This window comes from Chiloscyllium plagiosum, unplaced genomic scaffold (assembly GCF_037043375.1).
Source record: "Chiloscyllium plagiosum isolate Xiang-an unplaced genomic scaffold, Cpla_swu_hap1 HiC_scaffold_3, whole genome shotgun sequence".
Taxonomy (NCBI): Eukaryota; Metazoa; Chordata; class Chondrichthyes; order Orectolobiformes; family Hemiscylliidae; genus Chiloscyllium; species Chiloscyllium plagiosum.
The window spans coordinates 3346788-3371117 of NW_028270141.1; the positions used below are offsets into that span (position 1 = coordinate 3346788).

The following is a 24330-nucleotide window of genomic DNA, read 5'->3' on the forward strand; positions in this document are numbered from 1 at the left end:
CCCACATTTACCCTTTCTAAATCATATTCCTTTGGCATATAAGTTTTCAGAGCCCTCCTTTATTCTCCTTTCCAACTTGCATTCATATTCTTTTTGCCTTATCAATTCATTTGTCTTCTTTTGCAATGTCCTAAATTAGTATAGAATCCCAACAGCGTGGAAACAGGCCATTTGGCCCAACAAGTCCACACTGACCCTCCAAAGAGTAACCCATCCAGACCTATTCCCCTCCTCTATTGCTCTACATATACCCCTGACAAACGTACGTAATCCACACATCCCTGAACACTATGGGCAATTTAGCATGGCCAATGCACCTTCCTTGCACACCTTTGAATTGTGGGAGTAAACCGGAGCACCCGGAGGAAACCCATGAGGAGAAGGGAGAATGTGCAAACTCCACACAGTCACCTAAGGCTGGAATCAAACCCGCGTCCCTGGCGCTGAGAGGCAGCAGTGCTAACCATTGAGCCACCATGCCACCCATATAAGTTGTTCCCCATTCTCAGGCTTATTATTATTTTTGCCATTCTTATAAGTCTATTCCTTTAATTCCATACAAGCTTTACCTTTTGTCAATCTTATTTGATTCATCTTTTCCTTTGTACCTTAGAAAAATGTACATCTGATGTAGACCACATCGTACTACTTCAAATGTTAATCATTGCCTGTCTAACATTAAATCTTTTAGTGTATTTTCCCCAATCAACCATAGTCAATTTTGCCCTCATATTTTCATAGTTTCCTTTATTCATATTTAAGATTCTAGTTTCAGAATGAACTCTGTCACATTCATACCTTCATATAAAATTCTGTAAATTATGGTCACTATTTCCCAAAGTTTCTTTTACAGCAAGATTGGTAATTAGCCCTTTGTCACTAGACAACCAAATCCAAAATAGCCTGATCCTTAGTTGGCTTCTCAACATATAGCTTCAGAAACCTATTTGTATACACATTTATTCTCCATGGCATTAATGCTGACTTGGTCGGGGCACTTTATTTGCAAATTGAAGTTGCTCCTTATTGTATTATCCGTGTTACATGTATCTCTAATTTCCTGATTTTGGAGTGCCCAATATTAGTATTACACATAGGTGTTCTACAGATCACGCCACCAATGTTTGCTTCATCTCACTGTTTCTCAGCTGCACACAAAATGATTCTACATCTTAATCCATCAATCTAGGTTCCTCTCTTACTAATGTACTAATGTGATCTTTGGGAGGAGCCCCTTCTCATCTCCTTTTTCTTTTTGCCTACCACTCTTAATCATTCCTTGGTTCCTAATCTTGGCTATACTGTACCCAAGGTTCTGAAAAGGCAACTAAATAATCTCCATTTATTTCAGTTTGTACATTCAGATCATCATTTGCATTTATATAAATGCAATGTGCATTCGGTAGAGTGTCTTTAATTCATCTTTTTAATCTTTATTCTCCATTTTGATCCTACTTGATGCTTGCCAATCTCTCAGTGATCTTCTATTTTTACTGGCTACTCTTCTATTTCCTTTTACTAGTTTTGCTTCCCTTGCATCTGATCTCCTTGCCAATCTCATTTAAATCCTCCCTCCGAGGATGATAGTCGCAATCCTGCCAAGATGCACCACATCCATCTGGTACAGGTCCCATCTGCCCCAGAATTCTGACACCCTCCCTCCTACTGGGGTTTTCCAACCATGTGTTCAATCACTCCGTTCTCCTGTTTCTCTGCTCATTGGCATTTAAAACTGGGATTAATCCTGAGGTTGTTACTTTGGAAATCCTACTTTATAATCTCCTTCCTATCTTCCTGAAATCTGATTTAAGGACCTCATTCCCCCTTTTTAGCTATTTCATTTTTCTCAACATTGATAATGAGTTCTGGCTGTTCACCCTCCACAAAAGGAATGCTCTGCAGCCATTCTGTGACATCCTAGACTTTGATATCAGTGAAGCGAAACACCATTTACGTTTACACCCACAGAAAGACCTGTTGCTTCCCGTACCACTGTTTGTTTGACCCATCCTACTGCTAAGCTACCAACTTGACTCTGACTGCACCTCTGAGAGTTTGCCTTCACCAGTGACCAAAGTGTATCAGGGGACTCCTGCACTACCTGCTTGTATCTCTTGGACTGCTTCACAGTTACACATTGCTAATGTGCCTTCACATCTTAAACTGATATTACCACCACCCTAAATGTGCTATCCACTTTGTACACTGTGAGGCAGAGGACTACAATACCTTCAGCTGCTTTCATTACTGGTAATACTCCTATCTATGATTAGTTAGATGATAATGGAACCAAACAATTGTTGTCCTACCTGCTAGATAACAATGCAGAGTCATTGGAACAAGGTGATGTGGTAAGCTGTGTTAAAGGGTACAAGCCTGGTATGAAGGATAAACAGTGATAGCTTCCCTTTGTCAAAGTAATATTTTATATGAAAAGGTATAAATGTACTTGGAGAACTTAAACGTGGAGTCCAAGCAAAATGGGCACCAGTTTGGGAGGTGTTAATGTATTCATGCAATATTTGGAAAGAAAAGGAAATTTAGCCAATGGGGTCAAGATAAATTGGTGTTTTGAGGAAGGGCTGATGATTGATTTAAAGGAAAGGGGTGCTATAAGAACATTAGAACTGGGAGCTAGAGTAGGCAAATCAGTTCCTCCAGCCTGCTCCACATTATAGTGGCTGATCTCATCTCAGCCTCAACTCCACTTTGCTGCCCACTCTCCATATTCCTTTAGCCTATTAATAATTAAACATCTCTCTGTCCTCCTGAAAATTAGTCAGTCTCCATTTCATCCACCACACGCTTGAGTATTGAATTCTACAGATTCACAACCCTTTGAGAGATGAAAGAACTTTTAACATCATAAGTCAGTGAAGGAAACAAAACAACAATGAGGCAAATTCTTTGTTTACAGTTGTCAAATACAGAATCTAAATGTCTTCCTGAATTTTAGAGTGTAATTGTTTAAAAAAAAGTGAATTGAAATAGTCCCTGGTAATTCTGCTCCTCCACCAGTGGCAGCTGAAGGGATTTCAGTACAGTTCAGTCAATCCAAATAAATATTTACACACATTTAGCCCAGAGATTGACATCAGTCTAAACTTGTATTGTTTTTCTGATAGGGAAATAGAGTTCGTATCAGGAAAAAATACTGAAGATAAAAACACAATTCTGTCACAATTTTAGAAATCCAATGCAGCTGAGCAGTGTTTTATATTTGAAGACTTGCATACTTGTCGTGGTATAGTGCAGTGGCACATAGATTTACAGCCAAATTTCGTTCGTAAATTTGTAAATCATAAAATTCTTTTTCAATCTGCTTTTTAGATTTTATGTTTTTCCTTCCAAATGCCACCTAAAATTGCACGTTGCATTATTTGCAATAAAGAAGAAGCAATCCCAAATCACTCTTAATCTGCTGCTGTGAGTTCCTTCTACCAAAGTTCCCTTTCTGCTCCAAAATACCACTGGAAGTGCTCAAGTTTGGAGAATCTGGTGAATCTTAGCTCTGAAACCTTGTCCAATTATTCCAAGGCAATCCATGGGTGACATCGGTAGCCCAAGAGATTAGAGTTGGAGATCATGATATGCATTTAACTCGTGCTAAATAATGGCAGTGGAAATACCTGCATTTCTATGTACCTGCCTATTTGATGATCGCTGTTCCCACCAGCACTATCAGTGTTTTCTTTTGGTGCAGTAGCCAGTGCCAATATCATAAGGGACTTGCATCTAAAGCTAACTTGCATCTTTTTTTTTAAATAAGGGGATCTGTGTTGTGGTTGGAGCAGGTGCTTAGAGATCTGACCTGTGAATGAAAGAAGGAGCAATCTCCAAAATTTTGAGATATTGCATTGGTGGTTGGGGTGAAAAGCGACATTCCTTTTATCCACAGGAGAGGAGGCAGCTGAAATGCACCAGTAGTGGGATCCAATAGCCAGGATAGTTATTGGCAGGCATCAAACCCCGAGGAACTGGATACAAGACTTTTGAGGACCTCACACAAGTGATCGTCAGAGAATGTATTTTCATCTTATATATTACTAACTGTATAACTGATCTCAGACATTAGTCAAATCAGCATAGCTCCAATACTAAGCTGCCAACACACTGTCATAAGAATGCATACCTATCTATAGTTTGTATAGTTTGCTTCACCGTTCAGTGCTGCAACCTCATACTATATTTCATAAGTTGTAAACTATTCAACTGTGATGTCAACATCAGGTTGCATCCTTATTCAGTAGCACACTTTCCTCTCTGGCAGACTTGGTAGGGCACAGTGGAGGGCAACAAGTGGATCTGTATGTCCTAACCCCTGTTGGTCATTATTGTAACAGCAATTCCTGAGGTCTTGGCCAGAAGCAGGTCTTAAGTGCTAGAAGATGTAGACAGCCTCACACCTAATCCACCATCTCCAATCCCACTTCCTTCTTATCCCACAGCCTCTTCAGATTTTAACTGTATGTATATTGCTTACTTTCCCATGTTCTCCGCTGTTTTCCTATCCTTATGCATTTTTCCTTTCTGATTTGCAAGAGATGTATCCTAACCAGGCAGTCACCAAACACCAGCAAGGGATTGATGAAGACATAGAGTTGTCACTTAATTTCAAACTTCCAGGTACCGTCTGACACTGCATCTTGCAGGACAGCTTTAAGATAGGTCTGTATATGGTAACTCATCAGGTGCCTGTGTCCTGCAGCCAGAGCAGTGTGTAAGGATATTGTGGGTTTCTGCTCAACAGGTGATGCAGTTGCATGTATTGTTGAGAGGACTCACATGAGCAGCTTCAGACAGCCTGGAGAAGAACATCGATGGATGACAAAATAATTGATACATCAGGAAAAAGACCACATAGCTTGCTGAAAATATCAAGGAAATAGGAAGAGTCCAGTACTGGTTTGGCACAGAGATCTTAGAGTGTGTCTTTTTCAGTATGCAGGTTTTGACCATCCCTGGTCTCACACTTATGGATCGAAGTGGTGCAACATCTGCTGGAAAATGTCACAGTTTCCATTACAGCAGAAGCAGTAGTCATTAACAGCTGAGTACTATACTGAAAGCTCAGGCTAAAGGCATATAAACACAGCTTGTTGCTATCATGATGGGTATTGCTTGTCAGTCAGCCAGCCGAATAGTCGCCATCCGAACCAATATGTTGCAGGCCATAGTAGGGTTTTCATGGCCTGAAGCTGTGTGAGATCGATTTCTTCAATGACCATCTGCATTAAAAATCATCAGCCTTCCAGCAGACAGACAGCAATCAGTGAAGTATCGCTATGTAGAAATAATAACACAGGTAAGGGAACTTGGAAGGTCAGGCACTTGGGAATGCACAACGCTGATGAGTTGCAGTTTGTCACATTTTGCTTTGTAAATTTGGAATATGTATTTTGTGTTGGTTTTTGTTTTTAGCATGTTGCTAAGCAGATGCTATGATGGTCAGTAATAGAGAAGGATGGGTATGGTGTGGAATTCTTAGCAAATGGGGAATTGGGATTGCAGTTAGCTGTTTTGAATTTGGGCAGGCTCTTTAAGGACAGCCCAGGCAAAAAGGAACTCTCTGGATTGTCTCTTTCCTTCATCTTCCTCCTCAGGCTGTACTGCTCACTAAGTGGTTGTTGGCAAAGATTGTCTCTTCATGGTGATGAGGTTGTACAAAACCCCTCTCAAAACATATGAAGGAAATGGTCTAGACACTTACTTTTTCTTATTTTAAAAGGCAAGTGCCAGGCATTGTGTTCCAGATGTAATTTAATTGGTTAAACTATCCGGTTGGAGGCAAACACACTTTTTTCATACATTATACTTAAAATACAAACAAAATATTTTTAAAAATTGGCTTAACTGTAACTTTATTGAAATGCTTAAAATAATAACTGTTCTAATAATAACTCTTAAGCATACCTTTGGCAAAGGCAAATTCAGTAAAATAGATTGTCTCACATGCAATTCTAGCAGCAGGAAGAGAACTCCAGCTGTTAGCTGTAACAGAGAGGAGAAAGAGCTTCCACATACAGCTTCAAGACTGCAGCAACTGCAGAAAGCAAAAACGAAAGTTCTGGTACTGTGGGAGCTTGACCCCACCCATACAGGCTGCTTCTATTGTTCCAACTTTTAAATTAAACACAAGGCCTCACAAGCTATTTACTTGATTGGCTTTGAACAGACTGCTCAGTACCTCTGTCTCAAGCTCTCTCCATAAAAAAGTAGACCTCTTAAAGCCATAGTATTGTCACAGTATCAAGCAGCAGATGATAGCAAAGCTTGTCAGGTGTAGAGCGTGTCCAGAGCAGTGCAGGGAAGGGGAGCTGTTGGTTTAGAGATTCGCTGGTTTTCTCTGTCATACTACGTGTGGCCATGTGACTGGATTGTGCATATGCTGGGTAAATTTACATTTACTCGCCAGAGTCGTCATCAATGGACAACATTTTGTCCATCAGTCGGCACCTTTCGGTTTGCCATGTTGGATCAATTGCAGATTGGAGATGACATCATAATTGTGGTCAGTACAGTCACACAACAATTGGATGATGAGAGAGGGGATTTCTGTTTGCTTCTGGTTTGGGGCAGAGTTAGTATGTGATGCCTCCAACTGATCTATGGTGTTAGCCTTTAACTGAAGTGGAATACTTGTTTTAGATCGATGTTGCCTGCTTATTAATCTCACAATGTGCAAACTCCATGTACTTTCAGCAGTACAGTCACTGTGTGTGCATTAACTCATGCATCAGTGTGTCATACCACAATCATATATACACCACAGTGAACTCCATTCATAAATTCTAAGGGCGCTCATGGAGCCAAAAAAGGGTGCTAACAAATCCACAGCCTGCTGTGCTATCACGTCACATGAGCCATAGTTTTTGTTTGAAAGCAAAGAACTGAGACAAGAACTTAGTCTGAGACATCCTTGCAAACATCAGAGACCAGAAAATGACTTGTAGTACAACACCTGTCAGTATGAATTAAACTTAGCTATGGTATTTAAATGACAGCTCAGTAACTGTGTCTTGAAGTTGTGCTAAAATTATATTTTTCCTTCAGCTACTGGAGTGGGGACCATTTGACCTGGTGATTGGTGGAAGTCCCTGCAATGATTTGTCCATAGTGAATCCTGCCAGGAAAGGACTTTATGGTGAGCAACTTGTATGATTGTTACTATTAGTCGAACTTATTCTTCCCCCAACTGTTTGAATACATTGGTATTGTACCAGTTCCTCTCCAGGAGTTCAGCTTGCATGATAGTTAGCTTTTTGATCCAGACAGTTCTGGATTAAGTTGTACTTCCATGGAATAATGAGAGTAATTCTTTACTTAAACCTACTAAAAGAGACTTCCACCCTGTCAGTTGATTAAAATTTTTATCCAGTCCCAGAAGTGAGCAAATAATGATTCAAGCAAATGTGCCATCAGTTCCATTTCCAGTTGGGAGACAGCTGTTTTATTGCTGAAGAAACTCAGCGGGTCTGGCAGCAGTGTGGAGAGAAAACAGAGCTAATGCTTTAAGTCCAGTGACCCTTCTTCAGAACTGATAGCAGCTAGGAGAAGGTAGTATATATATACTGAAGACAGGGGCTGGGGGTTAAAAGGAATGAGTGTGTAGGTGGAGATGGAACCCAGAGATAAAGTGAACAAGATTTAGGCAGATAAAGTGATGGTTGATAGTAATCCGCAAAAGGAGAAAAGCGAATGATGGGAACCGTAAGTGAGTGAAAGTGAGTTGGTTGTGCTGAAAGCAGCTCTTGCCATGACAGGTCCTGGGATGTGGGGCTCAATAGAGGACATGAAAGTGTTCAGGCTATAATTATTAAACTCAGTATTGAATCCTGAAGGCTGCAGTGTCCCCAAGTGGAAAATGTGATGCTGTTCTTCCAGCTTGCGCTGACCTTCATTGGAGCACTGCAGCAAGCCTGAGACAGATGTGGGGCAGGCAACTAGAAGCTCGGTGTCACTTTTACTGCTTACCCAGTCTGTGTTTTGACTCCCCAGTGTAAGGGAGACCATACTGTCAGCAGTAGACTAGATTGAGTGAACTGCAGATAAATTGCTCCTTTACCTGGAAGGTGCATTTTGGGCTTTGGCTGGTGAGGATGGAGGAAGTAAATGGGCAGATGTTACACCTTTTGCGATTGCAGGGGATTGTGAGGGATGTGTTAGAATGGAGGAGGAGTGGACCAGGATATCCATTGGAGTAGTGTTTGTGTCTTGGTTATCTCAACTAAAAAAAACCAGAAGAATTTAATGAACATTTCAGTAAACACGATGGTAAATCAGATGTTTTAATTTGAATAATCTGCTGATTATGTAAATCGCGTAGAATTACTGATGTATACTACTTGGAAGATAAGTTCAATAGCCCTCAAAGGTCGGCACAGAGCTTGCAATGGGGCAATCAGTTATGCCCTTTGCTTTCAATGCAGTCAATTTGTCAAGTGCAAGCTGCCTATTGTTTACCATGATTGCAGCTTGCAGCCAGTGTTAAACCCACTAGCTGTTGGTATCATCACTGGGCACAATATCGAGAGGCTGGCACCAATTAAAGGTTCGAGAGTGTCGTGCTGCAAAAGCACAGCAGGTCAAACAGCATCCGAGGAGCAGGAGAATTGACGTTTCAGGCATAAACTCTTCATCAGGAAACGTTGATTCTCCTGCAGCCTGACCTGCTGTGCTTTTCCAGAACCACACTCTCGACTCTGATCTCCAACATCTGCAGTCCTCAATGTCTCCTACCAATTAAAGGTTGCTTGTCAGCCAGCCTGCCCACCCAGCCTGAGATGGTGCAGGCTGAAATCAGGCCTTCCATACCCAACTGCTGCTCAGGGTCATCCTCCACATCCATTTGCTGTCTCTGCTCCTGAAGGTCAGCGGCCATACCCAGCCAAGATGCTGTCACAGTAAAACAATCCAGTTAGAATATGCCAGTGGTCAGAATTCAGTCAGAATATCCCATAGTGTTCCATATGCCAGCGGTATGCTCCAGCACCATGACTTTAATTGTATGTATGCTACCCAATGCAGGGCTTCCTTCTGGATTTCCATGCGGGCTATTGTAGTTGGTACAGTGCCTCAGAATGAAGACATCTTTATTGCTGCCAGGTTGTATGGCATTGAACTGTTTGATTTATTGGAATATGCACGCCAACTGGATTGATATAATTTCAGTTCTGGTACATTGGAGAGATTACATTTGATGTCTGCATTCAGTGTCACCCTGCACATCGAAATTCCATATTCATTGCCTCTCATAGAATCATAGAGATGTACAGCATGGAAACAGACCCTTCAGTCCAACCTGTCCACGCCGACCAGATATCCCAACCCAATCTAGTCCCATCTGCCAGCACCTGGCCCATATCCTTCCAAACCCTTCCTATTCACATACCCATCCAACTGCGTCTTAAATGTTGCAATTGTACCAGCCTCCACCACTTCCTGTGGCAGCTCATTCCATACACGTACCACTCTGTGTGAAAGAGTTGCCCCGTAGGTCTCTTTTATATCTTTCCCCTCTCACCCTAAACCTATGCCCTCTAAGTTCTGGACTCCCCAACCCCAGGGAAAAGACTTTGCCTATTTACCCTATCCAAGCCCCTCATAATTTTGTAAACCTCTATAAGGTCACCCCCTCAGCCTCCAACGCTCCAGGGAAAACAGCCCCAGCCTGTTCAGCATCTCCCTGTAGCTCAAATCCTCCAAACCTGGCAACATCCTTGTTAATCTTTTCTGAACCCTTTTAAGTTTCGCAACATCTTTCCGGTAGGAAGGAGACCAGAATTGCACGCAATGTTCCAACAAGGGCCTAACCAATGTCCTGCTCTCCTGCTGTTTCTGAGTGGTGTCAGTGAAGTAATAGTAAACAGTGAGATGTTGCAAATACCTTCAGCTCAAGCCTCAAAGAACCTGATATGTAAAAGGTTATGACCAAGGTGAGAGGAGTGCTCTGTATTTCCAATGCTACTATCCCACAGCTCACATCAATGTAATTGTTTAACCCAGTTCCTGATATGGCCAATTGTATGCTTCCACGGTATTAGATTTACAATAAAAAAGATCCAACAACCAGCTTTCTTTAATAACACAAAACTATTGATTTACGATAGAACAAAACTTTTTTAATGAAGATGCAAGGCTTAAAACACAATTTTAAAATGAAAGTATAAATGTTTACCCCTGTATACTCATCCAAAGTGTGCACACACACATCAAGTAAATTTTTTTTTAATTGTCTGCAGAGATTCATTTTGGCCAAAAGAAATTTTTGGGAAATAACAGTTAGTTCTTGAGGGAATGAAAACTAATATATGAACTATTCAAATTGCTGACATTCTGGCACATATAGGCCACTAGACAGGTGCAGTCATCTTTCATATTTTGGCAGGTGCAGCTTGTTCAGGAAGCCCAGTATCGCGCCGTCTTCCAAATGCACTTCATTAGGATAATTGGGTTTCACACTGAATTCTCAATAAAAGGTATTTCAGAAAGACAAAATAGATGACTTCAGCAGTCCGTTCCTCAACTGAAAACCAGACAATCTCTTGCATGCAAAGCTCTATTCAAACAGAAAACTAGCTCCGTAGTAGTCAGAAACCCCAGGCAGGTGACCTCAAGCAAACAAATCCAGCAATGTCCACTGTACGCTCTTACCTAGTGCCAGTCTCCTGCCTTTTCCTATATTCCTGTGCACCATTTCTATCCAAATACTCAGTGCTCTCTCACATTGAGTCGCTGCAAAAGTGTGAGGAACAGTCTTTTTTACGTATTATAATCATAGAACCACATCTCTAGAGTAGATTGCTTACCTCGAGATCCACCCACTGTTACAATAGATACGGGTGCATTTGCAACTGATCAAGCTCCCAACACCCACCTAAATCCAATCCTGTCCTGGTCATCCTTCACTGAAACAGATTACCTTGTTACTTATAGTGCTGTCTGTGGTCAATGTAATTCTACTGAGAAATTGTGGCTAATTGAAATAATTTAACAGCTACTTAAGGGCTGCAGAATTTGACAGTGCTGCATCTGTAAATCAATGTTCAGGTGCCATTTTGAGTCCAAAATAGTATCTTCACATGCTTTAGGTGAAGATGGTGTTAGCACACATGGAGCATGCACTAGAAGCACTAAACTCAGTATGTAGCACTGATTTGATTTGAGTGAGCCCATTTTTATCTGAAGACTCCAACTGATGTTCTCAGACAGCTGAGCCTATGTTCAGGAGCAGGGTAGAATTGCCATTGACAGTATTATGGCAGAGGTCAAGAAAGGTGAGGACCTCATTGTCAATGGCAATGAAGGAGACTGTGGCCCTGAACATTTACGCACCTGGCTCCCTCCAGGTTGAAGCAGGAGGTATTTACAGCATCTTACAGTTTGGCGCTCATTGTTGCAGTAAGCAAGATCTCCGCAGCTCTCTATTCAAAGCGTGCTGCTTACATTTAATTTTCTCTTGCTAGTAAAAAGGCAGATAGAGGATGTTGCTTTTTGGAGATTACGGGATTCCCCATGGTGCCGGGTGCCACTCGCTGGCACACATTACTTTGTGAGTAGAGTAGTTAACTCAGATATACAACAATGGAAAGGGATCCCAATTTCTCGATGTCCAGCTGATATGCGATTATCCTCAGCAAATAGAGCAGGTCAGTGCCCAGTAGCCCAGTTGCTGTAAATAATGCCTTTGTTCTGTAGCAGTCCATTGTGCCATCATAAGCCAGAGGGTTGCTACGGGGCAACAAGCCTCTCCAGTACTAAGCACATGGCTCATGATTGTGGTGTGCAACCCAGTTACATGTGCAGCATGCTAATAACAAGTCATACAGCCACACAGCCTTCGAACAGATGACTGGAGTGCTTGAACAACATTTCTGCTCCCTGGACTTGGATGTTCTGTTGCATGGGTCATCTGTTGCGTGTTGCAATTTGTTCTGTGCTGCTACATCCTGCACAGCCTCACCAGTATGTGTTTCCTGCATTACTGCAAAACCAAGAGTGGAGGAGACCACCAGTACCCTCCCTGTCTAGCCCTTTCCCTAAAATCAGCTCATCTAACTATGGTACCAGTGAATGCAAATCCCAATTCTCTCTCATACTTTGCCTTCCCTCTGTTGTTGACCATCACAGTACTCTCTTGGTCACAATACTGAAGTAAAAGTCAATATAAAACAAATATTCCAAACCAACTCTAACAAACAAACTATTCAATGTTCAACAAGTCACCCTTGTACACTCACTTAGTTGCTATTTTCAGTGTGTCTTTGCCTGACCTGTGCCAGACCTACGTACTGCTACACCATTAGCTGCAGATTTCACTTATTAATGACCATCAAACAGCAGAATAGCAGGGATGAAAGGCCTCTTAGAGAGAACTGTGCTGCACAGTCTCACTGTCACTCTGCCAACACAGTACCTCAAAAATCAACTTGTGTTGTAAAACAGATTAACCTGCTTAAGCTGTAAGATCGTTACTGGACTGCGGTGACACACTCCCTGCAACTCTCTATGCACACTGGTCTCTGTAACTGTGATAACAGCAGTCTTAACTTGCCTGATTTCAGTCTGAACATCCACTGTACTGACCAGGTATAGGATAACCTCTGTTTGCACTGAAATGGAAGCTGAGATATTGGCCATCAGACATTACATGTTTAGATGTTATGGATTTGTTCAGCGTACAGCCCTGTGCTAAATTGGAGTTGATTCTTCCATGCTCCTTAGTGGGCAGCAGAACACAAGTAAAAACTTATCCACCAGCAACATGGCACCTGTGTCACTCTCGTCTGCTGCTATGGCTGCAGGTCTGACTTGCTCAATATCTCTTCATGTGTTTATCCCACCTTTCAGTTATTGTATGAAGTAGATGCTGTGTCAGTATCAGAACTGATGGCTGTGAGTCTCAGTAGGTTGTTTTTTCTTCCTCAGTGTCTCCCCTTGACTCCCATCTCTCTGTTCCACCAGCTCCTGAGGAGGTCGCAGTTCTTGGGTAACTCAAAGGAGTCAGAAGCATACAGTAGTTGTGGAGGGAAGGAGAGGAAAGAACTCATTCCTGCTCCAGTGTTGGTGACCACTGTCTCCTTCACTGTTTTAAGCTCATACAGGGTTTAGGTTTAGGGCCTCTGACAATTAGCACCTGCTGTCTTGGGTCTTCTCACTGTCCTTTTGTGCTGTCATTCAGTGTTCTAGCTCTCAACTCCCATCTGCAACCTATTCCAGTACCTGCTGCAGCCACTATGCAAATCCCCTTTAAGTAGTGTCGGACAGACAGCTTTAAATACCCTGATGCCTCTTGATTTTGCACCCTCTATGTAAACATTCAGTAGCTTCATTAGTGCTGCCCCCAAGCAAACAAATCAAAGAAATAAAAACGCAGCACAATGTTTGTGGCTGCCAACATTGGGACAATGGACATGGGTTAATCATGCAGGAGACAGTGAGGACTGCAGATGCTGGAGATCAGAGTCAAGAGTGGTGCTGGAAAAGCGCAGCAGGTCAGGCAGCATCCGAGGAGCAGGCAAATTGATGTTTCAGGGAAGAGCCCTTCATCAGGAAGGGTTAATCATGCAGCAAGCTCAGCTGCCACCATATTGGTTTTTCAGGCCTTAACATGTTTTACAGCCCAGGTGTCCAAAAGGACATTTTTCACTGTGTTAAACCTTGTTTACTTTACAGAGGGCACAGGCCGCCTGTTTTTTGAGTTCTACCGACTTCTCCATGAAACAAGGCCTAAAGAAGGGGACAACAGACCATTCTTCTGGCTGTTTGAAAATGTGGTGGCAATGGGAGTTAGTGACAAGAGGGATATCTCCCGCTTTCTCGAGGTGAGTTTCTTCAAATAATTTTAAATAGATAATTTCTTAAACACTATCTACAAAGTCCTGAAAAAGACCTGTAAATCATGAAATCAGAATTTCTGTGCAGAAGCCAATTTGTTATATTTATACTTTGTACCTTTCATTTTTATCTGCAACTAAATCTGAATTATGTTGCATACCAGTGATGATAAATATGTAATGAATTTTCCCGCATCTATGATGTTGCATTAGCAGACTTCAGGAAGTGTTCAAGCTATTCAGTGTCTGAGTAGATGTCTTGGATTTATTACAGCAAGGCATTAAAAAGAGATAAAGCAGCTGCAGAAAATATGAAAATCTTTGGGGGTTTGTTTCAATGGAACTGGAGGGAATTACATTATTTTGAAGTGTAGTTTGTCCAAAATTTCAAGTATTTGTTCCATTGCTTGCATTCTATTTCAATCAGAATGAAAGTGAACAGTGCAGTGTGGTGAGTCTAACAATTCTTCAACTGCAAAACACTGTTGATGAAACATTTATTTTGCTGTAATGGACTGCCCACTTTCCAGTGGTAAATAATATTCTCTCTGTTGAGAAGAGCTCGATGAAATCTGCTACATATAAGCCCAAATTTTCCGGTGGCCAGATAATTGCTTTCCAGATTGGTTGAGAGTAGAAGGATTCCATGAAGGAATTGCCCAGGAAATTGAAGAGTCTGCAATGCAATTCCCCTACATATAGAACCCTCTGAAAATATCTATTTAAATTGGAGAATTTGTAGGGTGTCTGAAGTTAAGTAAATAGTTACTCAGGGAGCATTACACTATTAAAAACAACCTAACTCCTGAGTAACTATGAAACTGACCTACAACTTAGTTCACTCACTGGCAACTCCAATTCACCCTATCCTCCAGCATCCCAAATGCTGACCCAACTCCAATGAGAACAGACCAAACCCACTCAGCCTCTCCTCATAAGAAAATCCACATACACCTAGATTATCTTACTGGACTTCCTTTAGACTGCCTCCAATGCCGGTAAAGCTTTGCTTCTGTAAAGAAGGACTAAACCTGTTCACAGTATTATAGGTGTGTCTGATCTGTGCCGACATTCCATTTGCTTAGAAACAAAGGCCAACATTTCATTTGCTTTTCTATTATTAGCTGAATTTATATGCTAGCTTTTTTTGTATCATGCATTAGGACCCCTCAAAACCTTGCAGTTATCACTAAACTATGAATCTAGAGATGCAGCCAATGTTCTGGGGACCCGGATTTGAATCCCACCATGGCAGATAACTGCATTTTAATTCAATAAGTATCTAGAATTAAGCATCTAATGATGACTATGAAATCATTGTTGATTGTCAGGAAAAACCCAACTGGATCACCAATCTCCTTTCGGGAAGGAAACAGCCATCCTTCCCTCCTCTGGCCTATGTGTAATTCCAGACCCACAGTAATGTGGTTGACTCTTCAGGCAATTAGGAATGGGCAATAAATGCTGTCCTGGCCAACAATGTCCACAAGCGGTTAATGTAAAAAAAAAACTTGTTCTGCAGCTTTCTGCAGTCTCTTCATCAAAGTAATATTCAGCTCCACTGTTCTTTTTGCCAAAATGCATTATCTCACTTTTCCAACGTTATAGAATCAGTGGTCTACAGAACAGAAACAGGCCTTTCACCCCATTGAGTCTGCACTGGTCAAAAATAAGGACCTAACTATTCTAATCCCATTTTCCACTTGGTGCACAGCTTTGGCATTGCAAGTGCACATGAGGGTTTGTGCCTCTACACTGTTATAAGTAGTGAGTTCCTGATTTATATCACCCTCCGTGTGAATAAATCTTTCTTCACATCCCCTCTGAACCTCCTGACTCTTACCTTAAATCTATGCTCTCGGTCACTGATCCATCCACCAAGGGGAAATGTTTCTTCCTATCTGTTATCTGTATCCCTCTGAACCACCAGCCTAATTACGACCAGTACTGAGTCACTACAGTCCCTTGCTCTATGGATATTGTATTCCAAACTTTTACCTAAGCGATCACCATCTGTAGACTTGGTCATCGTCACCACTTAGCTTCCCAACTATCCTGTGTCATCCACAAACCTAATCATAATACATTCACTACCCTCACCAAATAATTGTGGCCCCAACGCATATCCTTCTGGCACTTCACTAGTTACAGCTTCCTATTCTGAAAATGCCATCTTCTCATCTCTTTGTATTTTATTAGTTACCCAATCTATCCATGCTAATACATTACCCCAAGGTGGACTTTTATTAAGTAGCCTTATGTGCAGTACCTGATCGAATGACTTTTGGAAATTAAATATTTTATATCTATTAGTTCCTCTTTATCCAGCTTGCTTATTACTTCCTCAAATATTTCTAATAAATTTGTTAGATATGATGCCATGATGACTCTGCATGATTATCAATTAAAATATTGCCAAATGCCCTGCTGTTACATCCTTTAAAATAGTCTAATATTTTCCCAATTACAGACATTAAGCTAACTGGCCTATAGTTGTCTGTTTTTGTTTCCTTTTTAAGTGAAAGTGTTACATTGGCAGCTTTCCAGTCCTTTGGGACATTTCCAGAATCAAAGGATTCCTGTAAGATGATTATCAGTATATCCATTATTTTTGTTAGTATTTCCTCTACGGATGCAGCCCATTAGATCCAGGGAACATGTTGGCCTTTAGCCCCATTAGTTTCTCTCGACATTTTTTCTGTTACGGTATTACTTGAATTAATTTCTGACCCCATTTTTTGCTCTTTGATTATTTAGTGTTTTTAAAATATTGTTGTTTTCTATTGTGAAGACTGAACAAAGCATTTATTCAGCTCCTCTTTCTTGGTTGCCTATTATTTTAGTTTCCCAAGTATAATTCTCGATGGATCCCATGTTCACTTTAGCCTCTTTCTTCAGTTTGTATATTTAAAGAAGCTCCTACTGTCTGTTTTTGTATTAATTTTTCTAATTAACCGTCAAGGATTATTTTCCCCTACTTCCTTTCTTTTTAAACTCTGGCTTACCACTAATCTTTGCTGCATTGTATGTTTTTTCTTTCAGTTTGATACCATCCTTGACTTCCTTGGTTAACCATGGATGGTTTAATCCATTTCTTAGAATCCTCCTTCCTTACTGGGATATACCTTTGCTCTGGACATGTATTATGTTCTTAAACATCTGCCATTGTTCAGCAACCACCTTTTCTGTTAAACTCATTTCTTAGTTCACTCTACCCAACTCTGTCCTCATTCCTTTATAGTTATCTTTATTTAAATTTACCCAGTCGTTTCTGACTCAAGTTGCTCACTCTGGATCTTACTGCTAAATTCTACCATGTTATGTTCATTATTTCCTGGGGGATCTTTTACTCCAAGATCATTTATTAATTCTAACTCATTATCCATTACTATCGGTAAATTTTCCAGATCCTTAGTTAGATTCATAACATTACTGTTCTGGGAAACTGTCCCATAAACACTCTGAAAGCTTCCTCATAGCTACCTCTGCCAATTTGATTTTTCAAATCTGCATGAAGATTGAAGTTAACCATGATTAATATACTTCCTTTTTACATACCATCATTATCTCTTGATTTATTCTTTGCCTTACAGTATAGCTACTGTTAGGGGGCCTGTAGACTACACCCACCAGTGTTGTCTTCCTTTGTCACTTCTTATCTCCACCCATATTAATTCTGTTTCTTCTGATCCAAGATAATTTCTTGCTTTTGTACTTATTCCATCTCACACTGACAAAGCTACCGACCATCTTTCATTCTTGCCTTTCATATTTTGCTCTGAGCTTTTGATCTCCTTGTAACCAGGTCTCTGTAATGGCTATAAGATCATGCCTATTAACCTCTAATTGTGCCATTAATTCATTTTGTTCCAAATGCTGCACACGTTTCTGTGAATAGTCATTAATTTTCCCTTTTATTCATTTTTCCCCTTTGATTCTATTTACTGTTTTTTAAAAAATGTTTGTACACTGTCCCTAACAATCCTACTCTGCGTATCATCATGTAAATAACTGCTCTGCAATGTTACCTTGATAGATCAAAAGTCATGGGGACAGCGTGGCAGATTTCTCATTTTGCACTGCCCACTGACAAATCTCTATGACAGGTACACAGATTGATAAAGGACATTTTTAGTTTTCAAACAGGTCATCTGGAATTTGGGGTGGGGGAATGAGGTGAGAAAAGATTTCACTCATAACGTTAGATTATCCAGATTTATGAAATGAATAAGCTCCTTTTCTCTCTTTCTACCAGTGTAATCCTGTGATGATTGATGCCAAGGAAGTCTCTGCTGCCCATCGAGCCCGGTACTTCTGGGGTAACCTTCCTGGTATGAACAGGTTGGTGAAAGAACGGTGAGGGGCCCATACTGAGAATTAGCCAGTGGACAACATGACACAGTGAAATTCAGCAGAGTATTCTGTCAGTGAGCATAGAATTTCTTTAGATACACTTAGACTCACTGTATGATCCCACCATGCTTCTGTTTGCAATCTTCATACATTGTAATTCGTTGACGGGATGAGACATGTTTGTTGGTTTTTCCTACTTTTGTGAAGAAACTCTAAATCTACACTGTCTTCTATCTTTCCAAAAACTGGGGAAATGTGGATACAATCTGAAATGACAGCTCAGAAACTAGAAGCTATGAACAATCTTTTAGAGATGGATAAACCTTGGTGCACTGAAGTTAAGTGATTCTGAATTGTCAATATTCTTATACCTAGTCATCATACCTGATTTTATCCTATTGTATTTTGTTCCTCCATATATTATTTACATTTTCAATTCCAAAAACACAGTGATATCAGTTTAGCATCATAGGTATGTTTGTAGTAAGCAATTGAAGAAAACCTTAAAATAAGCAGACATTCATGTTCACTGCAAATAATCCACTATCCAAACAATATGCAACTTTCTGTTGCTACCAGCTACATTCTCTTGATTTTCATAGGGAGCCTTTTAGCTTTATGAAAAGCTGATATTGAGAATAGTGTACGCTGGTGACAGTAATTGTATAAAGTCTGCTGCCTTCACTCTTACTGAAAAGAAGATGCTGGTTGAAGAGTAAAAACAGTGTAGATTAAAGATAAGTGCGTGTTTTACTAATTCTCTACAACCATCTAATCACAGAGCCAATACTAAAAATACTCTGATTCCAGATTTCAACAGTAACAATTCTAATCTGATCCATTTCGACTGGCATAAAGGGGACAGTGCTGCTGAACACAGTGACCAGCTATCACAAGCATTGGGTAGATTACAACATCAATCAGTATTGAACCTTGGTTTGATGCCAATGCTGTACATTTTGGAGCTCAATATTCGAAATAACATCATCGCTGAAAAGAAAGAGCTGAACACACTCAGCAACAGGAAGGATCACTTAGCCACACTATTCAAAGGAATTATCAGATTAATTCTGAAAAAGGGTCACTGGACCCAAAACGTTAATTCTGCTTTTTCTCTACAGATGCTGCCTGACCTGCTGAGTTTTTCCAGCAATTTCTGATTTTGTATTATCAGTTAGTGAGAAAAATTTAAAAAGCAACCTGAGGGGCAACTTTTTCCCACACAGGGTGGTTCATATGTGAAATAAACTGTCAAAGGAAGTGGTCGATGCAGGTACAATTACAACATTTAAAAGATGTTTGGACTGGTGCATGAGTAGGAAGCGTGTAGAGGGATATAGGCCAAACGCAGGCAAATGGGACTAGTTTAGTTTGGGAAACCTGGTTGGCACAGACTGGTTGGGCTGGAGGGTATGTTTCTGTGTTGTATGACTCTATTGACTTTCTGAGTTTGCCTAGCTGCTTTTGAGATTGAAAAGAATTTTGTGTTTAAAAAAAGATTTCCAGCGCAGAATGAGGTTATTTGGAAAGCATTGTAATTATGCTCAAATTTACAAGGAGCGGCGTGCAGGTACTGATCAGCTTTATCCTGAATTAAGGGATTCTGCACAAACTACTTGCTCCATTAGATGGGTCCAGCATATGGATTCTCCCCAGAAAACAAAATGACAGGGAGAATAAACAAGAATAACATGGAACAAGGCAAAGTGATGCAAGAGGCACTTTTTAAAAATTCATTCTTGGGATGTGAGCATCACCAGTGGGCCAGCATTCATTGCCCATTCTAATTATCTAGAGGGCATTTGAAAGTCAAGCACATTGCTCTGGGTCTGGAGTCACATGTAGGCCAGACCAGGTAAGGATGGCAGTTTCCTTCCCTGAAGGGCATGAGTGAACCAGGTGGGTTTCTTCAACAATCAACAATGGATTCATGTTCATCATTAGACTCTTAATTCAGGTTTTACTGATTTCATATTCCATCATCTGCCATGGCAGGGTTTGAACCAAGGTCCTCAGAACATTACCTGGGTGTGTGGATTATAGGATAGCAATATTAAACATTTTATTGAATCACTACAACAACAAAGTTAGTGCAATAAAACATTCCAAGACATTTTACAAGTGTTACTAAACGCAATTTGACCCTGAGCTATGTAGGAGATATTAGATTAGATGATTGAAGACTGAGTCAACGTGACAGATTTTAAAATAATTCACATTTTAAGGTTGCAGTTCCAGCGGTTGAGACCTTGGTACTGGATTGGTGTTATTATTGCGTCGCTTATTTTTGTGTTCTGATCTTTCTGAATAACTTGAAGCTTGACGGGACTAGCTTGAGGTGTGTGGAGGTGATGCCTCTCTCAGGAACCTGACTTTGGCAGTTAGAGGTATACGTTCAGGCTCACTGCAGGATCAGACATTTGGAGAAGCATGAATGCATAAGTATGGCCTCATTTTGTAGGGTCTATGAATGGAACTAATCCTGTAATGCAAAATCCACTGGATTTGTAGTTGGCTGCAATTTTCAGTCAGATAATGATGCAGAGAAATCAGAAAAGGCTACTCTGCAGCTGCCACAATGGACCAAACCAAAACAAGCATTGAACCAGCAAGAGGTGTCATACGGCCCAGCCTAGAGTTTCTGTACAGATTCTGCAAATGGCTAGTAGGAATGCTGGCAGCAGCTCCTCCTCTCTGTCTCAAAATCATCACTGAGCTTAAGGTCCTCATTCAGGCAGACCTTTGCTCAAGAGAATATGGTGGCATTTCCATGCTAGTCATGCTCAAAACGATAGCCCCATGCTGAATTTCTGTGTTGCTAGTTCCTTGCAGACCTTGATCAGGAACCTACATATGATCTCACTTGCAACCTCATGCATTTGCATCAGAGACTTCAGAAAGCTTTTCCCAGACAGGGACAGTTCGACTATGGACTTCATGGGTTTTTGGCCTTTGTATTTTTCGAAGTACCAGTGAATAAAATCCTAATCAACATAACCTCCTCAAAGACAGATTGATTTAATCCTTTTTTATGTTCCTGTATACATGCAGTGGTCACAAGAGGACGCTGTTACACTTCTTCCTTAATGAGAAAGCTAAATATGTTCTATTTCCACACAATTTCTTGAAATATTTCCATGTTTTCCTTTATTCACACATCAAACATAACCACCGTTTCCTGTTCCTAATGGGATATCTCCTTTCCTGACTCAGATTTGTAGAACTTGTGGAAAAACCTTGAACCATCCTCAACTAAGTCCAAGGAGTTTTCTCCAGCAAAGTCTGATTTTGATCTTGACCTGCTATTGAATTTCCCACTTCAGCAATGTCTAGTGTGAATGCTGGAAATCTGAAACAAATACAAAAATGCTGAAAAAAACACAGCTGTTCTCTCTACAGATGCTGTGAGATTTGTTGAGTTTCTCAAGAAAATAAAATTCACCAGATAATTGATATTTCTTCAAATTTCTATCGTACATGTGCTTGCCAAGAGCTCATTAACAGTGTGTACTGTGTGTTCTGCTGCTCCTTTGGATGACACTGTGGAATTCAGTGTTTTACATTGTTTGTACTCATGAATTGTGCAAACAAACAGGCGTATTGTCTTCTGGGAACTGTTAAACAGCATACAAACTACGCAAATTGTCTTATTGTTTGATTCATCAGAAACCCCTCAATCCACTTCGAATGACTATCAATCAAAATGAGTCGCTGTTGTCCTTCTAATTCTGCAAAAATGAATGTGAAATCTTTGTCAAGACCTAGCTGGCAATTTTCATAGCGACAAAACGTACCAAGGTGGTTTCTTTTCTATTGCTTTACCTATGCTAAACTTATTCACTGTTTTCTATGTTCTTATTGAAGCCTGACTCCAAAGATACTGCCTCCATAGACTCTTTATCAACTACATTCTAAGTGTTGATAATGAAGGGCATAGAGAAACTGTGATATGTCTTCCCAGTGATTACAACTGTCTTTCCGTGTGTCATAGCCCTTTTCAACTAGTCATTCATAGCCTGATTTCTAAATCCAGCATTGAAGTTTGCCACCCATTTTTTAATAATGATACACGCTTGCCAACATGGGTTTCCATGAATTATTTTTCTAATGTCATCTGCTGTGGCTCACAACTCACTGATCTTATTAAGAAAATATGTTGTCCCTGTTGGGCTCTACAGATGGTAATCCAGACATCACTTCAGTATCATGATTATCCTAACATCTATATTTAATGTCATACAAAATCATTTCTATGTTTGGTACATTTGAGCTGTAGCTAAACCAGATACTGGAGACTTTGGATTAAAATAGCCGTCAATGGCAGTGGTCAGTTTCAATCATGAAACTACAACCGTGCAGATATTTATGAAATGTTCTTACTCCTGAGATCAAGCACAACATTTCACATTCTGAGCACAGTTTTGTTCACTGACACAGAGGCTGCAAGAGAAAAATCAAATCTCACCAATGTCTGGTACAAGATAGGCCATAGCACTTATTCCATATTAGTGGGCGGCACGGTGGCACAGTGGTTAGCACTGCTGCCTCGCAGCGCCAGAGACCCGGGTTCAATTCCCGACTCAGGCGACTGACTGTGTGGAGTTTGCACGTTCTCCCCGTGTCTGCGTGGGTTTCCTCCGGGGGCTCCGGTTTCCTCCCACAGTCCAAAGATGTGCAAGTCAGGTGAATTGGCCATGCTAAATTGCCCGTAGTGTTAGGTAAAGGGGTAATTGTAGGGGTATGGGTGGGTTACGCTTTGGCGGGTCGGTGTGGACTTGTTGGGCCGAAGGGCCTGTTTCCACACTGTAAGTAATCTAATCTAATCTAATCTAATCTAATCTAAAAAAAGCACCATAAACAAATTTTATTTTTGATGTCATAATGTACAGTATTGTATCTTCTGCAAGTTAACATTTACAGAGCTTGGAAACTTTGTCAGACTCTTTCATCCAATTCCATTGAATACTCTTCAATAGCTCGTTTTAGTAAAGTGGCCAAATTCAGTAAGAATTTACCATGAATTGGGGTTCACTGGAAGAATAGCAAAGAGATGTTTGAGGGTGTAGCACACTTCTTATTGCTTTAATGTTATTTTTGAGAAGATATAACTCCTCTTTGTCTACCCTGTGACCCAAATACTAAACAGATGCACTACCTTTCAAATTTGTGTGCCTTCACCTGACCTCCATTCTTTTCCGACCTCCATTCTTTTCCAACCTCCATCCTTCAGCCTGTCATTATTGTGTGCTATTTGGAGGACTTGCTAATCTCAACTCCAGGCATACCTACCCCCTGAAATCCTTTCAAACTTTGGTTTGTCACCCCTGGCAAAATTCTGGAGGCTGAAGAAATACGAAACGGTAGCCGATAAACCAAGTGACTCACAGACCAGGTTTTATTGAGTGCAGTATTTCCTGTACCCTGAATAGAAAGCTAGTCATCAGTCCAGCCTCCCAAAACATAGCTGATCCACAGTGTTATTATGCTGGAATCACCCAAGTTGCTTCAGAATGGGATTTCTGAGAGGGAGTCCCATATGAGAGGGAGTCCCATACTTGAGAGCTACTGTAAAATCTGATTGGCTAGCAAGTCTGCAGTTCCGATAGTGCCATGTTTAAACAGAGGTCATTGTTGGGACTACCAGCAGCGGCTAGAAGAAAACTTGATTTGGAGGAGCCAGTGTTGGACTGGGATAGACAAAGTTAAAAATCACACAACATCAGGTTATAGTCCAACAGGTTTATTTGGAAGCACTAGCTTTCGGAGCGCTGCTTCTTCATCAGGCGGTTTTGATGAAGAAGCAGCATTTTGAAATCTAGTTCATCCAAATAAATCTATTGGACTATAACCTGGTGTTGTGAGATTTTTTTTTACTTAGAAGGAGACTAATCAATCTCAGACTTGAAGATAAGTGCAAGATTTTGGACCGGTGTAGCTGGTAGACCCTAGCAAGAAGTAGAGAGGGGTAGGTGTAGGGGTGGATTTGAGAGAGCTGGTTAAAGCAGGTTAAAGTCTGTATTGCAGGGTGAAGATGAGAGAAGAGATATTGTTCTCAGTCTCAAGTCCTTTCACTTTCTTGCTGTACTTTTAGGTTGTTAGATACTGTTCACAATCTGACCTTGTACTTTAGCCTTATACTGTT

The 24330-nt window shown here is 40.7% G+C and overlaps 1 protein-coding gene across 12 annotated transcripts in view; it reads left to right on the top strand.

Moving 5' to 3' along the window:
* The window catches only part of dnmt3ab (DNA (cytosine-5-)-methyltransferase 3 alpha b), a 627694-nt gene that overhangs the window by 533070 nt on the left and 70294 nt on the right, over window positions 1–24330 (top strand). For 9 of the 12 annotated variants that reach the window (XM_087977018.1, XM_087977035.1, XM_087977038.1 and 6 more), the window contains 3 exons: window positions 7054–7144; window positions 13675–13823; window positions 18091–18191. In XM_087977018.1, the coding sequence (XP_087833144.1) occupies window positions 7054–7144; window positions 13675–13823; window positions 18091–18191 (341 nt within the window). The remainder of the gene's footprint in view (window positions 1–7053; window positions 7145–13674; window positions 13824–18090; window positions 18192–24330) is intronic. The other 3 variants (XM_087977015.1, XM_087977037.1, XM_087977040.1) reach the window with 1 other exon arrangement.